Genomic DNA, 17,654 nt, shown 5'->3' with positions numbered 1-17,654 from the left:
GTGAGCTACTGGCAGCTCTCCAGCTATCTGTAAGTAGTTCTATTTGCAGCCCAGCCAATTACATGTAGACGTTTTTCCTTGTAAAACTACTAAAAGTATACCAGAATTGAAAGTGTATATTTGAGTCAAAAATGTGTTCATTTTCAGAAATCATAACTAATATATTCAGAAGAGTCTGGCTTTCCAAAATATATTTAAAGTTGATATTTGAGTGATAAATCATGTGACATTTTGGAGACTTTATCTTAAACCTTAGGGCCAGAGGCACTGCAGCTGTGGCTTTTAAGTATTACCCGTGTAGAGGCATTCCAGATAGACAACCAAGTTTGATCGCTGGGAGTAATCTTGCATTTGGAGACTACTAATGTAAACTTGTCTGATGTAGTCGCTATTAGCAACTATAATATTAGTAGCTCTCAATGAGTTTTATTGAACGTAAGTTCCTATTATAACAGAAACGTTTGGCGACCCTGAACCCTGTTGTATGGGCTTTTGGTGTGTAAAAGTAAGGAGGGGAAAGATGAGGACATAGTCAAACAGACATTTGGCAGAATTCACAGTTCTGCAGAAAACCTCTAACCATGGGTAGGTGTCAAAGAACTGAAAGCGTGGCCCATTTTGGACTCAGCCCATAAGCGTTGGGGTTAAGGACTACAATGCTGCTTCTTTGGCATGTGTGGAGAAATGCGTAGGAGAGAAGAGATTGTATAAAACGTGTCAAGTCCGATTTATTTATGCATCTGTTCATGGCGACAGATGGAGTTGTCATGGGTAATGACAGTGAGGATCCGAGAGACCTGTAGAGTGGGTCCTTGCTCATCAATAGGCACAGCAGCGGTTTAACTTAAGGGATTTGTGATTTGTAATAAGTAATTTGTTGATTGATATATATGTTGAAATTAAATCTACTCAAATTACGAGTACCATATATTACATTGAAGCTGGTGGAAATCTGGTGAACACAGCAGTGTGTGCTTCTTTTCAGTAACCCAATTCGTAACTAGGAATTCCACTTAAGAATTTAGCAGAGGAAGAAACATGCATTGAATCCAACAATATACCATGTTTATATCCGTGTGCATCCTGCAAGATCTGATTCTGAGCCTGCCTGTGATCAACAATGAACATGGACTATAGGAAAATTCACACACTATGGGCGTGATTCTCAGATTGCACTTTGCAGTACATTTTGTTATAATACAAAACATACTACAAAACCTAATACAAAATGTATGTTTTGCCTACACTTATGTGTATAGAAGGCTCATATAGATTTTAGCAGTAAATGTGGGAGGGATACAGAGAAGTGGATGGGAAACGGGCAGATTTACAACTAAAGGGGGCGGGATCAGGTAGGGAGTACCATGGAGGGGTTTAGAGAGGGACGTCACCCACGCACACACGAGAAGACCAAGTGAATTATTCTGAATGGGAAGACATGTCACTTGCAATTTTGTATTACGTTTACACTCCTAGTTTGTGTATACCAAAAGTAGTAACCTTACTGCAAAGGGTAAACATACTCAAAAGTGTAATTTACCTTTGTGAATCTGACCCTGTGAGGGAATTCAGGGGAAACATCTTGTTCACCTGTAAAAAGTCTTACAAAAAATGTTTAGATGAAAAAGCAACTGAACAGCAGCACACAATCTTTTCCCGCCTCTGCCCAACTCCCAAAGAACACCTTTTCCAAATCAATGATAATGTCTGTTTGAAAGAGGGACACAGGCTTCAACAACAAAATTCTGCAATACATCCAGAGTTAGAATAAAGGATCGTTATATTTAGTTGCACTACAAAAGTAATCATACAAGTACAAAAATACATGCAGAATGCAGAGACTATGTGCCACATTATATTCAGAGCTACCAAGCGACACAGCATTTCATGCAGCCAAACGCCCCTCACTACTGAATTACGGGAGCATTATCAGGACCGCTGAAATAGCCATGCTAGTATACTTGCAAAGCAGTGAAAGGCTGGAAGCTATGTGACTAACCAGATGCTGTACTGGGCAAGAACAAATTATCCAAAAGCCAAAACCAACATAAGTACTGGAGGAAGACTGAGCTTCTGAAAGGCACACACGGCTTTCCACTTCCATACTCAGAATCAGTAGTAATCCGATCCATTTAATAGCTCTATCCTAAAATAAGGGAAGACAGTGCAGTAGGGTGGGTGGGCATAAACGCGAATCCCTGGTCTGTTTCAACACTTCTCAACAGGAAGACCACGGTCTTCTCAATGAAAAGTATGATCATGTTCTTAACTCCTGGACATATTTGTAATAAGGCATCACCAGATTTTAAGAAATGTCATAATTTTGGCAGGTTTTAAAATACAAGATAATTATTTTGTTTCGCCTTTGAAGACATCAAAGTTGGTTACTGCCAAAAGCTAGGGCATACTTCTTACAAATGTAAAGGGCAGCCTTGGAAATAGTGATGATGGCCATTTTTCTCTGATAATATTACTCTAAAACTTCACCCACTGTTTGTTGGAAGGGCACCAGATATCAACAGATTAATCAAGAAACCAATTATTTACTAACTGCAAACATGCTCACTAATTTAAATTTGCTTACTAAGTTCTCAACCAGGTTGAATGGTTTGGCAACAATTGTAAAGTCCAATGTCTTTATATGTTGTTGTACAGAAGACAATCTACAGGGGTGCTTCTTCTATGCAGTTTTTATAGCTGAGGCTATAGGATTAGCCAAGTTCACTGCACTTTTCAACTGTAAATACTGCTTGGCAAATACAGAAGGATTGAGAACGTTAAGGCATACTAAGAAACTTCTGCTCCCAATTCTTTCTGCCCCACAATACACATATACTAATAGAGAAAGTCAGTAGGATGAAAACCAATCAAGAAGAAAAAACAAAATAATGGCTCAGCTTGTACAAAACAGAGTTAGAATTTAGGGTACAAAGGGTGCATTGTCAAAAAAAGGAAATAACCACCCAGGGAGGATGGTAGGGTGTAAATATAAGGGTTTTGATACTGAAACAGCAATTTGGTGCATGGTACTACGAAATGCTACAGAGGCACACGGGAATTAAGATGGCAGCTACAGACAAGTGACAGCACTAAAGGAAGGTATAAACAAACAGAAAGGAAAGAAGGAAAAAAATTGAAGTTCATCTGTATCAATACCATTTCAACGTTCATCAATAGGTATTTAACATATCTAGGACTAGCAGGCCCACCATTTCGAGAGTACACCAGACATACAGCCAATGTGGAAAGACCTTCCGCTGGTATGGGAGGAGCTCTTTTAAAGTCAGCCCATTTTGCAGCCACGTAACGGCGAACCGCTTAGCATTTTTGTTTATTTTTCAAAAACAAACCAGCTTAGCAAGAAACGGTATTAGGAAAATTAAAAAAAATCATTGCCCCTCCACACTGGAAGGGGAGGTGTTCCCTTAGCGCCAGGAGGGCATTTTTATTATTTGTGTGCTGCCTTGAAAATCCAAGTGATCGATAGCAGTCCCGGGTAGTAAGACCACCTCTGAACAGAGAGGGCCTTCTGACGGAGTTTGAATTTTGTAGAGCATACAAATACCTACGATTGTCCTTGTGATAATCAGAGGCAGAGGGAAACCAAAACATCAGTAGTTAAAAAGATGTGTTTTCAGAGTTTTACAAAATGCCACATGGTTTGGCTCTGCATGAGTAGCAAATGTCAGGCAGTTCCAAGTCCGAGCTGTGATTACAAAAATGACCACCTCAGCGCATTACATGAAACCTAGGTCTGGAATCAAAATTAGAACATTGGAATGTTGGCAGCTCCATTGAAAACAACAGAGTGCTCCTGGCTTTTACTGGCTGGTAAAAAGCCTGCAGCGCCAACATTCCAATCTTCTTTGTTCACAGCAGCAGCTCTGAACAAAGCCTCACGGAGCCTGAGGGGATTTTAATCCCCTCCGGTTCCGTAATGCCTTTGTTTTATTTAGGAGAACATTCTGCCCTCTAATGGCAGAATGTTCTAATAGCCTTAGAACCCGCCGTAGCGGGCTCTACTGGCTATTAAAGGCCCTCTCCCTTGTTAAAGGCCCGGGCCTTTAACACAGGAGCAGGCCTTTAATAGCCGGTAGAGCACACTACGGCAGGTTCTAAGGCTATAGTAGAAATAGAATGCAGATGTCTTGTGGAATGAAAACAGGTTAACAAATACATCAACTGAAGCAGAGGGCTTGGAGAATACAGCGCTTGTGGACTAAGAGCCAATGAAAGTTATTCAAATGACAAGAAAATTTAGGAAGACCTAAGACAAGTCTTACTGACGCATTCTGAATAAATTGGAGTTGGTGTATTATATAAGAAGAAAGACCAATAAACGATGTGTTGTAGTTATCAACTCTGCTTGTAATCAAAGCTTGAGTCTTCATATATCAACTTAGCACAAAAGGATTAATTTTCCTCAAAGATGAGCACCATGCTGAAACATGTGGGCTCTACACTCATTGGCATGGTCTTGTATGTTAGCTTGGTGTCAAAAGTAACACCCAGGTTATGAGCACTAGCACGGGGCTTAGGGCAGGTAACAAGACATTGATGTCACCAGTCAATAATTTGGCGATGTTAAATACCGTTTAAACTGCTTTCGAAAAATTGTTGCTTTACACTCTCTTTAAGGAAATCCGCAGCTAAGCTCTTGATAGGTTGAGTTACACGGGTGCAGACGAACAGCCTGTGACCTCAGACTCAAACAAGCACTAGCAAAGCCAATAGGTTTAGCCTTTGTTTTTTCTTTCTAACTGGATTCTAAAATATTAGAAAAATATTATAATAATGTTTGTTTTAAATTTGATAAACCGTTAATGGTTTATCAAATTTAAAACGAATATGAATAAAAAAAAACATCTAATATTTGTAATCCAGTAAGAAAGAAGAAAGAAAGGCGAAACCTACTGGCATAAGGGCATGCAGCAAAGAAGAAAGAAGGAAGAAGACAGTGAAGAAAGAAGACAGAAGGTGGCACGTGGTAAAGAAGAAAGAAAACAGAGAAGAAAGAAGACAGAAGACTGCAAGCGGTAAAGAAGAAAGAATACAGCGAAGAAAGAAGACGGCATGCAGTAAAGAAAGAAGACGGCATGCAGTAAAGAAGGAAGATGATAGCAAAGAAAGAAGACAGAAGGAGGCATGTGGTAAATAAGAAAGAAGACAGAGAAGAAAGAAGACAGAAGACTGCAAGCGGTAAAGAAGAAAGAAGACAGCAAAGAAAGAAGACGACATGCAGTAAAGAAGGAAGATGATAGCGAAGAAAGAAGACAGAAGATGGTATGCAGTAAAGAAAAAAGGCAGCGAAGAAAGAAGACAGAAGATGGCAGTGAAGACAGAAGACTCATGAGGTAAGGAAGAAAGGAGACAGCGAAGAAAGAAAACATAAGAAGGCAGGGAAGAAAGAAGAAGGCAGCGTAGAAAGAAGACAGAAGACTGCAGCGAAGAAAGAAGGTGGCTTGTGGTGAAGTAAAAAGAAGACAGCAGCAAAGAAAGAATGCGGTATGCATAAAGAAAAAAAGGCGGCAACAAAGACAGAAGACAGAGAAGATGTCAGTGAAGAAAGAAGATGTCAGCAAAGGTAGAAGACGGCATGCAGAAAGAAGAGAAGACCGGATCCTCCAGCGATCAAACGGAATGAGAGGGGGCCTAAAATCAAGAGTGGGAGTGATGTTTCAGACCTCCAATTAACAGATTCCCCCTCAGGTTTAGACAACAGAGATATTGATGAGAGGGACGCCGATCCACTGTAATCAGAGTGGTGGGTGCTTCAATCTTAACAAGAGTACCCTCGATTTTCCAAACAACCAAAGGGGCCTACACAGACGGAAGCTACGGCCTTATCTTCTGCCACGGAGAGAGATGGTCAGTCGGATCCCCTTCCTCGACTGGCATCCCCAGCGGCAAGGACATCCCAGACAATACCTCAAAGTCTGAACCCCGACGATGAAGTGATGTAGACAGAACCAAGATATGGTGTTGCCTTAAAGGACAATCATATACCGCAGGCACTGGGGGCAATTTGGGGGAGGGGGAGAGGGCAAAGGATCGGGATTCGGAGCAGTCTATAAAGAGCATGTTGGAGATTATCCTATTTGAGATCAAAGAGCTGAAAGCAACGCGAGGGCAGATCGCAGATCTTCATGGACGTTTGAGGAGGCTATGGCCCAGCTCCCTTGAACAGATCGAAGGAGGCAGAGGCCAGAATTTGAGACTTAAAGGATAAGGTAATGTCTATGCAACAAGAAGTCTCCCAGCTGGAAAAGAAGGGACGTCTCTTCGAAGACAAATTAATGGACTATAATAGACTGTCAAACCTTAGAATTGTAGAGAAGCCGAAAGGGATGAATGTCAGCAGGTGCCCAAGTGGGTAGATGATTTAATGAAGAAGGCAATGCCTACGCTATTGGGCAATGTCACAATCACTATGGTCCATAGGGTACTTGCTGAACATCCTTCAAATGACAAATAACCGCAAACAATTTTGGAGAAATTTGCCAATTTTCTATTCAAAGAGTTTATTCTGTCACGAGCTATAGAAAAGAGATCACTTTTTACCATTGAGACATCTCAGTTTAAATCTTTTCCAATATGTTGGTACGAACAGCGCACAGACGTAGAGAGTTTGTTAAGATGACTTACTCATTTAAAGATAAAAGGTGCTCAAGCATCGATTGTCCAGCAGGCCAAGCTTAAAGTCTTGGTGAAGGGTCAATTTCATCTTTTTTTAGACACTGGGGAGGCCCAGAATCTCCTGTAGAATTTATCTATTTAAGTTGCCCTCTAAACAATTAATTGAAGTTTGCTTGCTATTGATTTTTCTATACAGGGCTAGCGGGTATCTTTAATAATTCATGGGTGTAGCAACAGATTGAGAAAACCTAGCTAAGAAATGGTTGGGATATATGTATTTGTGATGCATTTCGGGGGGGGGGGGGGGGGGGGGGGGCAGGGGTCCTTAGAGATTCCCAGGTGTTGAGCGCGATGGGGTGAAGTGCCATGGCACCGAGGGTAATTTGGCATGAGAGGGAGGAGGTACGGGCAAAATTAGCCCCTAGAGATGCACAGGAAGGCTGTCAGCCAGTGGGTGGTACTATTTGGGTTTTGCCGTGGGAAAATAGAAGAGTTTGTAACTTAGCTGCTATAAAAGATACTCACTCACTTTACTTAGTCACATTACTGACGGTGCACCGCTTGCACATGTATTTACTGCGAGATGAACGCAACAGGACGCTACCTGGGTGGAGCCCCAGTTAGTCAGTCAGGCATATCTTGCACCTGCACTTTTTCTCTCTCCAGCACAGGGGATTGGATTACCCATGTGCCTTTTGAGTGTCTCTAGATGAAGGTACAGAAAGAAAGTTTTCGAATTGTCTCGTTCATGCCAATGGCCTAAATAACAAGTGTAAAACTCAGGCAATCGAAGAGTGGGTCAAAAGGTACTCACCAGACATTGTGCTCATTTAAGAGACTCATCTTTGTGAAAAAAAGGAAATTAAAATATAAACTGTTCAAACAATGGGCAGGTCAACAATGTCAGTCATGAGCAAGTGCCGCCCATAGGTGGTTAGCAATACATATAAATAGGCACTTTCCATTCCAAGTCACCTTTTCTCAAACAGATAAGGACGGTAGATGGGCTTTCATTAGTGGCTTGTTCAATTATTCCAGAAATCCCATAGCTAAAATATACGCTCCTATTCCTGGTGACCCAATCCCGATAGTTGAGCTTTTGCAAGCATTGGTAACCATTCCTGGGCTAATGATTGTGGGGGGGAGATTTAAATTTTCTTCTAAACCCATCGTTAGACTCTTGTTCTCAGAAGCGTAAGCAGACTAGCCGCAAATGGTTAAGGTTATGCTTGATTGTTTGAAAAGTTTGAATTTTGTTGACCTCTGGCATGAAAAGTATGCAGAAAGGAAGGAATACTCTTGTTTTTCTAGGAAATATGACTCTGCCGTTAAGATTGGATTGTTTCTTATCAACCCGAGAGCTGTAGCTTAGTAGCTATGTGCATATTCCGAATAGTTTTTGGGATCATTCCCTGGTAGAAATGGGAGTCTCAGGGATCAGGGTAAAAAGACCCAGGAGGAGATGACACTTTAATAAAGTAAGTCTCGAAGATGAAAAATGGTGTAAGGAGCTACACAGGGAGATAACAAGCTACTTTGTGGCAAATGAGCATATGGTTAGGGTAGAAAATATCTGGGATGCATTTAAGGCTACCATCCATGGCTGCAGTTATCAGCCCACAAGTATGGGTTAGAATTGGCGCTTTATCATTCAAGCCTGGCAATCTTCTGCAATAGGAATCATCAACAATAAATCAGTACTTAAGCAGGTGACAGCACATATGCAATATTATTATTATTATGAGCGAGTGTACACTGCCAATGCTGCTTACCGTCACAAGACTTACGAGGAGAGTGAATACACAGGAACATTTCTAACTTGGCAGGCTCGAGAGCGCCCAGGGCAGAACACGGTTACACCTCTGTTTGATGAGCAAACCAGAACTTACATTACAGACCACATCCTGATTCAAGAAAAGTTTCACAAGCATTATGCAGGGCTATTTAACATACAGCAGCAGGTTGATATTGCTCGACTCAGGGGCTTTTAACCTAGCTTTCCATTCCAAAATTAAGGCTCAGTCAAATTCAAGCTTTGGTAGCCAAAATCTCCCTTGAGGAAATCAAGGAGGTGGTTAAATCTTTGGCTAGTGGGAAGGCATGTGGCGAAGATAGCTGCCGGCGGAGTTTTTAAAGAAATTTGCATCGATTTTAAATTAAGAGCTATTTAAGTTGCCCAATTATATTCTGGAAGGGGGTGATGTTCCAGCATCATCACGCACTGCTATAGTAGTCAGTTTTCTGAAAAAAAAAAAAGACCAAAAAAAAATACATATTCATATAGGACCATTAACCTTTTGAATGTGGATTACAAGATCGTTATAAAATTAGTGGCTAATCAAGTGAGTAGAATTTTAGATTCCATTATTCATCGAGACCAGTGTGGTTTTATTTGTGGTAGGCAGCTTTTTTTCAAATATACATTTTTTGATAGAAGCATTCAATTATTTTTCACAGGAAAGAGTTTATTTTATTAGGGGCGGTAAAGGCATTGATTTGGTTTCTTGGGAAAGCCTTTTCATTATTCTTAGGGAACTTGGGTTCCCCGAGAGACTTGGAATGACCTTCCCTCCATCTTCGCACCACGCACACCCCCCTTGAATTCAGAAAAAAAACTCAAGACATGGCTGATCGAGGATTATCCCGGACATGCAGCAACAACCTTAAGCGCCTAGGTACCCCCTGGGTGATAAGCCGCACTTTACAAATACGATGATTGAGTGACTGACTGATTGATATAGCCAACCTTATGAGGGACAGGGAGATTGAGTGGTCCAGTGTACAGCCTCCCTAGTAATGATACAAAAACACAAAAGTACACTGTTCCAAAAAAAAAGGTCAGAAATCCACTAGGCACTATGGGCCTGATTACAACTTTGGAGGAGGGTGTTAATCTGTCCTAAATGCGACGGATATACCACCAGCCGTATTACGAGTTCCATAGGATATAATGGACTCGTAATACGGCTGGTGGTATATCCGTCACATTTGGGACGGATTAACACCCTCCTCCAAAGTTGTAATCAGGCCCTATATCTGGAACCCATTGGGACAAGGCATCTTTTGAAAAATACTAATGGCAATACCCGCAATTGCATTTACATGATCACTTGTCCCTGCGGTTTAAGGTACATTGGAATGGCCACGAGACCAGTGAAGGTTAGGATCAATGAGCACCGTAGCAACGTTAGATGTAGACACTCTACTACCAAACTTAGCGTCCACTATCTTGACATGAACCTCACTCCTGATGATATGTGGTGGGTAGTTCTAGATACCCCCAAATATATATCGAATGGATCAAAATCCCTATTGGAAAGAGAACAACGCTGGGTATTTAAACCGGATACCCACATCCGTAGATTGAATGATGATATCCCATGGATGAGTCTCCCTATTAGTACCTGATGGGTCCTATGTTCAAGGTATTGAGTCCCTGACTAATTGTATCTACCATCACATCATATGTCAGGAATATAAGATTCCTACCATGACACCTCTACGCCATCTCAACCCTTTCACATACCTTATCCCACATGACTTGCACACGGCCCCCCTTGCGATGGATTACAAATAAGGCCCCTATTTTCATTAACGTAAACTTCAATATGTCTCATTGTCCGACATATTAGTCTGTTATTCTACACTGATGATTTTTTAATGATTTTTAATGATTCACACATACACTAGGTCTGCTATTCTAAATAAGAATTGTAGCGAGATGTTAGGTATATAAGTATATAAATATATATATATATATATATATATATATATAGTTGTTTTGTATTGCCCCATTATTGAGTGACAGCTGTTTTTTGACTTTTTTCCTTTTTTTGTTTTGTTTTACGAAATAGCCCCAAGTCTGTTATCGCTTTTTGCCTTTTCCCCGATTCGGGGCGAAGTCCTTTTACTGTTTTGGGCACCAGAGGAGTGCCGTCTTCCAGCCAGCGAGCACTGCCGCTGATTGGCTGGACATGGCGTGACCTTGCTATTTTTCCCATAGGCCGCATTCCCTTTCTGCGAACTCAGCCTCAGGGTAGGTCTCGGGGCACGGACTGTTGTTTGGCCAGTAAGTAACATCCCTCTAACAGAGCAAGTTCTCCTTTTTTTACTTTTAAGAACCGCACACCAGCCCGATAAGCAGTATGTTGGTTGTGTGGTATTTGTCTAAGTACGGGTAGATGACGGCGCGTGCTGCTTTGTGGTAATTTGAATTTCCTTTTGATTAAATATCACAGAAGTTGCTTTGATTGAATGCCTTTTCTTTTACCTTTTTATTGCTAACTTCTCAATTGAACGTATGCGCAAATCTACGTTCTAACTGCATTTCCGCTGACATATGAGGCTGAAAGAGTAGTAGGGGGTAGTTAAGCTACTGTGCCTCATTTGAACTTACTACCCTACCACACCTATAGAGTCTATACATTCTTTACTTTAATACGTACATTAGAATGATAATTACATACCATCATACTATCAATTATTGATTTAGCTCTGGGTTTACTCTCAAAGTATATGTCTGCTTGACCGCACTACCTAATATTTTTCCTTTACTTATGTAGATACAACGACAGCCCTATGGTACTCTTATTCCCATGGAACCCTGTCCCTAATTGAGGATGGTAAGCAGTGATGCTCTTGAATTTTCACTTCCACCAAGCATGGCAGCACTTTAGCAGTTAGTGCCACGTCACTTTATATATACTTTACGTTTTTTTATGTTTGTTTTTGGATCCCAGATTTGGTTGGTCCACATATTTTGTCTTTTTTCCACAGGTCTTCAACTACATTTGATTATCTGATGTGTAGATTTTTGAGTACGATAACTCGAGCTTCTGTACATACATCTTTTGACACAATATGGCTTTTACTGTAGCTAAGGAGTAGTTTATTTGTGTGTGGTCCTGATGAAGCGCCATTTGATCCATATGGACTTTCTTAGGTGTGAAACATGTTGACCTTTTGTAGAGGTTGAAGGTAATTCCTTCTTCCATCTCCTTGTTTTCTCGTAGAGTGGTTAAGCATTATCTCCTTTCCACTCCTTAGTGTTTTTTAATCTTAACTGGGACCCATTCTTGATCAATAAATTGTAGGTTTTTGGAGGTTCTCAAGCCAATTTTACCCTTTTTTTCTCTCCTGCTCTCTCCTTGCCTAAATGGATCACTACTTACTTAAACCACGGCACAGATTACCAGTGAAGATCTCCAGCAAAGAGCCCCTTTGCGGCCCTTTGCCGGCCCATCAGACATTGCAGCACCAGTCTGACGAGGAGCAAGCCCTATGATGAAGCATGACATCCAATGGATGCGTGAGGGCCCTTGCTTCTATATATAGAAGTGCCTAGTGGATGTCTGACCTTTTTTGGAACAGTGTACTTTTGTGTTTCTGATTGATATAGTCTTCCTTATATGGTAGGGCACCTCCCTGCATTATTTTCCTAGTACCTGCATTACAGAAGCCCAACACCTATGGCTTTCATCTCTGAGGAACTGCTTTCATCTCACGAGCATGACCACATATTTGTGGTTAACTACTCAATCAGCATCATAGCATCATAATCGGAGAAACTGTCCATCACTGCTCCCACTGGTTTCAGACCTTTGCCATTGTCTTTGCACTGTTCAAGAAGCCACCATCTGTCACGTACAGTCAGAGAAGCAATTTCTTATCGACACACAAACTCTCTTGAAATACGTACAATTTGTCACTTCATACCACTTTGTGTTGGAGCTCATCTTGCTGCTTTAGTTTAAGTATCCTAACATACACACAAAAAAGAAACAACCATGCACACAAGTATACTAAGAGTTACTTAGTAAATGGTAGGTAGAAAAAACGTAAACAACTGCATGCGACAATGCTCTTTTCACTATGTCAGTTTCAAAATGTTAAGATGTGAAAATCAAGGATAAAATGCAAAGAGTGTGTTTTTTAACAGCAATTCTGAGCTGCATGTGAACACTCTTACTAGTCTTTGGATCCAATTAAAAAAGTGACTTAAAATAAGGTCAAATTTGCCTATTCTGTCTAAAACATTTAAAATTTACTGTCTGTGATAACTCGTCAGTGATGCACGCAGGGTTATGATGTGATTCCGGAGAAGGGCCTTTATCAGCTGTTATCTACTACATCCCAATCAACATTTTGACTTTCATGCTTTCAAGATCATTAAGTCTTGTAAATCTTTTTGCACAGTGCTCAACCTTAAACACAGGCAAGCTTCAAACTCCCAAAAAGGTAGGTTCTTAAATCGGAGAATCCACATGTGTTCAAAGAGGTTTTTTGCAGCAGAGTAGTTTCTTCTCTGATGGAAGGTTCCTGCAATCCTCAAAATCTAGAATCGGAAATGATCCACCGTACCCCATTACGATTTAAGTCACAACAACTATTTCAGTTTCTAATCATGGTCGCAAATTGGCCTAGTCGTAGGTGGCTTTTTTTTCCATACGGCGGGGAATTGCTGTGTAGTATTTTGTCTTTGGTGGTAAACAACGTACGGTTGTTCTGGCTGAAAATGGCAGCCAATGAATGCCAAAATAATGAAGGCCAATAAGGGAGTCTTCCTTGTACATTGTATCATCCACTGTAACCTAAGAGTTTTGGATTTCTGCAGTCATTAAATTCCAATAATGAGGGATGCCCACACATTTTTTTTTCGTGCTAGCAACAATAACTCCAAGTGCTTCTAATGGTATGATGTGGAGCTGTCCAAGATGTAGCATAGTTTGGACTAGCGCTTGTTGACTCTTGCACTTGCTCCTTAATTGTCAAGGCATGGTCAAGAAACATCTGATAGTTCTGCTGCTCTGGTTAAGCCTATGGTGTCTTTTGCAACTAATGGTTAAAAATAGCTCTTCTATGCTTGCCTAGTTTGCCCTATGGAGCTCACAGTCAACGATCTAATCTTAGAGGGATATAGTCTCAGTTGCTTATTATACCTCCACATTTCTATGGAGTCAAAACATATTGAGTTAGTGGCATTAAAGCAAATAAGTCTCTGTGACTGGCAATTGTTGCAGGCGACAAGCCAGGCCATCAATTGTTTGCCCACTGTGGCCCACCAGACAGGTTGCATATATAAGCAAATCAATTTTAGTTCTACTCCTTGATTTAATAGAGTCAATTGTGGGTTTGTTGATTATACTAAAAAGTTAACTGAGTTATCTTGACCGAAGAATGAAAGACTACCCAAAGAGGTAAAGTTAGATTGTGAATTCCCTTCACGTATGATAGCTGGAAGCCAAATTACTGGGCAGATAAAACAAAGATTAGGTTCTTCTACAAGTATCAGATATATTGTTCTTCAACAGGGAAAGAAGCTCAATTAAACATTTCATAAATTCAAAAAAAATACTAAAACACTGCAAGGAAAAAGCAGAATGAAACACAACTGGAAAGCAAGAATGATGTAGATGTCGGAAGCAAATACAAATCTGCAGTACCTGTAAAATGGCTTAGATAAATTGGGGCAGAAAATCTGCTTAAATAAGGTAAAACAATTAAACTAAAATTGCTCCGATGGATATATTGTTATGGGAAAGGACACTGATTTCACATGGAACCGAATTTCAAAAAGGTGATCATTTAGTGAGATATGCAGACTACGTACAATGCATATGCAAAGTGATCCAGCAGACTTCAAAAATATTCAAAATCCACCCCTTGCAAGGCGCATTACTTTTGGTCATTCCAGAATAACGACTCCCATGGTAATGGTATGTGGGAGCCACACCAGAGGGTCCACGGAGACCACCTTCTCCATGATTGGCACTGAAAAACTGTGTAGGGACCTAGATCTGGAAAATGTCTTTGCAGGTAACATTTACGCAGGACTGAACAGCTCTCTCAGGAATGATGTTTTACTGCACTGATTCAACGTAACTGAACAGGCACAAGATGGGAATGGAGGATGGGATGCAGATGCATAGTGGCACTGTTAATGACTTGCAGATATCAGATTGAAGTTAAACATAAATGATGGAAGGGAAACAAAAATCACCTCTTTAGGCGTTACAACAAGGCAGAGAAGCATACGTTACCTTCGAAGACTCTCTTTCTTCTCATCACTGGTTAAGCAGCTGTCCAAATGCCTGTTGATGTACTGCTCAGAAATTCCAACGCCACAAACTGGGCAATCCACTGCAGGAAAAAAGGGGCGATTATTATGCATTCAATGAGCGCAGAAAGAGCTTAGTCTGGACTGACTAATGCCAAAGCCATTTAATGGCAGGCAAGATTTTGTCGCATGCTGCTCCAGCGCACAATGCGTCAATGAACTCTTGGAGATTGATCCAAGGATCTGGCAGAAAAGCAACAACAGAACAGTAAGTAGAGTGCAGATGTGCTACAAAGAGCAAGAGGCGTGTGTCGTGGAATGTCTGTATGATACAAGACTGACTTGCAAGGCCACCAATGGTGCTCAAGACATGGCTTGCACCTCCAGCCACACTATGAAGAGAGAAAGACAAAAACAAACCAAAAGTGAACAAGTCCAATTTATCAGAAATACTGAGGACACTTCAGTGACAAGTCGATGGAAAGTGGAAGACAAGTGGCAAGAGTGAACTTATGGGTTATATGCACATCATCAAAAATGCCTCCGCAAATAAAGTCCCTGCATCTTCATTTTAACAATGGTGAGGACAGGATTCGTTTCAATTGACAATGAAGTAACGAAGAACGTTTGAGATTCTGCTTGACTACCACTGATGCTAGGGTGAGATTAGAATCTTAATTTTTGCAGACTGCAGTTCTTACCTCTTTTCATGTTCTGTTATACACTGACCATTTAGTTGTTCTTTTAAAGTCCATGCTAGTCATTATGAATCCACTTGAGTTCATGTATGTCCTATGCACGTTGCTCCCCCGTGTGCCAGTGGAGCAGCCACACCCATGCATCCCTGTTTGCTGCTGCTGCCTTGCATATTACTATGAGAGGGCATATGTGGCCACTGCTGCAGGCAACTGTCTTGCAACGCCACACAATAATTGTGCAAATGTACAGATGTATTTTAATTCCACGGGTAGTCACACTCATGCATTGTGTGTTCTCACACTATAGATGCCCAGCATGCAAGCCTCACTGATACAAAAAGCACTTTATCAGCACAAGCATTCATGTGTGGAGAAACTAGTACTGAGTGTGCCTTCCTTGGAGTTAATTGAATCATTGTTCTTTTCTGTTAGATACATTCAAATCATCTTGTCTTCCTTTAATGTTAATACTTAATGCAATTATATTAGCCCCTAAATCAGGATCTCCTCTTGATCAATGATTTGGCCACATATTTCATATAGCTGAAGAGACCATTATTACCGTTTTTTCCTGAGATTATTACCTCTTCGTTCAGATCAATTCAAAGCACATCTCACCTGGAAGCAAACTTTGATCAAAACTCTTCTAAAAAAAAAAAATTTTTTTTTAAACTTCAGTAGATCCTACCATACAAAGCAGTTTCCACTTAATTTCCTTACTCGCATTCCTGGCTGAAAAAGTAGTCCCCAAACAACTTTTTAAATGGAGGAACAAACAAATCTAGACAAAGTTCAATCCAGCTTCTGTTCTTATTGAGGTACAGAGGTGGTTCTTCTCGCAGGATAACCTAAATAAGGCTCAGGATGGTGGAGGCATTGCTGCGCTCATCATCCAAGATTTTTTCACACGTGGCCTTCATTTTGAGGGTGCATTAGGTCTGTGTCAGAAAAACTGGATGGAAAGAGAGCAGGTCGTCATCATGACACTTTAGCGCTCATCCCTTAGTCCTATTCCTTTCGACGTATGTGGCCGATTTTGGCCAAAGATATCATGCATTCAAGTCAGACATCATGCCATTAGCAGATGTTACTAAAACTAAATGGTGATGTATTAGTAGTGCAGGAATTTTTCACAAACGCGTGACTGTTGTGGCTTAACGCTAACAAAACAGAGGTGTTCATTATGGGAGGTCAATCTTCTTTCTGGATACACAACTGGTAGTCTCCTGCTTAAGATCCAAGCCCAATCCCTGTGACTGGAGTTCGAATCTTATAATTTATATTTGATGAAAATCTTAATGGCCCAAATTAAATTGGAAAGGTGACATCTCCTTGCTGACCCCTGCCCCCCCCCAACCCACCCTCCACAATCACTGATTCGCAGGGATCCGGGCCAAAGTAGGTGCACAGCAAGATTATAGTAACATACTTTGTGACAATGTGCCTCTTTTTGCATGGTCATTCCCATTTTTTGTTGATGGATGCTGCTGGTTTTTTAACTCTGCACACTGGGGCAAGGTTGTCCAATCCACAGTCTATGTGTTCTGACCTCCTCCCAAAACATAGTAAAAAACTGGCTAGTCCACAATTGGCATATTCACCTTTCCAGCAGGGTCACAGTATATGGTGCAGGGATATACACCAATGGCATATAAAGGTAATTGCCACCTGTGGACTGCCGCACCTTCTGTCCATTCACTAGATTGACAAGGAAAACATGGCTTCAGATCTATATGTGTAACCTAACAACTGTAGTCTTTAACCCTGCGGGCAGACCAGTCAAAATAAACCTTTTCACAGAAAGGGAACTCTGCTTTTAAATATTAAGAAAGTCGTCACAGGAAGGCTTTGTAGCACCAACACAAAGGGTGACTTTTGTTTAAAAAAGGAACCTTCAAAAAGTTAATGTTTGCATGTTCCTACAGTGACTAGCCCTAAAAAACTATTTTCCCTATTTGAGCCATTGCTGGCTCCAAGAAGAAAAAGCTAACTCTATATCGTAGGTGTAGAAAAAGCGATAGAAATGGTTCAATATGTGGTTATAATACACATTACAAATACAATTCAATGGTGAAACTGGACTACTGATAAATATACTGAAAATGTAACATCAAAAAATGTATATTTTCAAATCATGAAAAGTTGTAGGGTGTCTAGCATTACCCTCCTATCATCTGTCCTGTCAGTGCAGCTTTCAGTGCTGCTTTGATAAGGTGGGACATACTGCAGAGGCAATGGCTTGTGCCTGGCAGGACATTTTGGAG

At 40.8% G+C, this 17,654-nt stretch overlaps 1 protein-coding gene across 1 annotated transcript in view; it reads right to left on the bottom strand.

Moving 5' to 3' along the window:
- The window catches only part of RAD18 (RAD18 E3 ubiquitin protein ligase), a 530,572-nt gene that overhangs the window by 413,600 nt on the left and 99,318 nt on the right, over positions 1-17,654 (bottom strand). Inside the window, exon 6 of the mRNA XM_069206336.1 lies at positions 14,676-14,775. Within this exon, the coding sequence (XP_069062437.1) occupies positions 14,676-14,775 (100 nt within the window). The remainder of the gene's footprint in view (positions 1-14,675; positions 14,776-17,654) is intronic.

This window comes from Pleurodeles waltl, chromosome 9 (genome assembly GCF_031143425.1).
Source record: "Pleurodeles waltl isolate 20211129_DDA chromosome 9, aPleWal1.hap1.20221129, whole genome shotgun sequence".
Lineage (NCBI taxonomy): Eukaryota > Metazoa > Chordata > Amphibia > Caudata > Salamandridae > Pleurodeles > Pleurodeles waltl.
The sequence above is the reverse complement of the archived record's forward strand: the minus strand, read 5'-3'. Positions and strand labels throughout refer to the sequence as shown.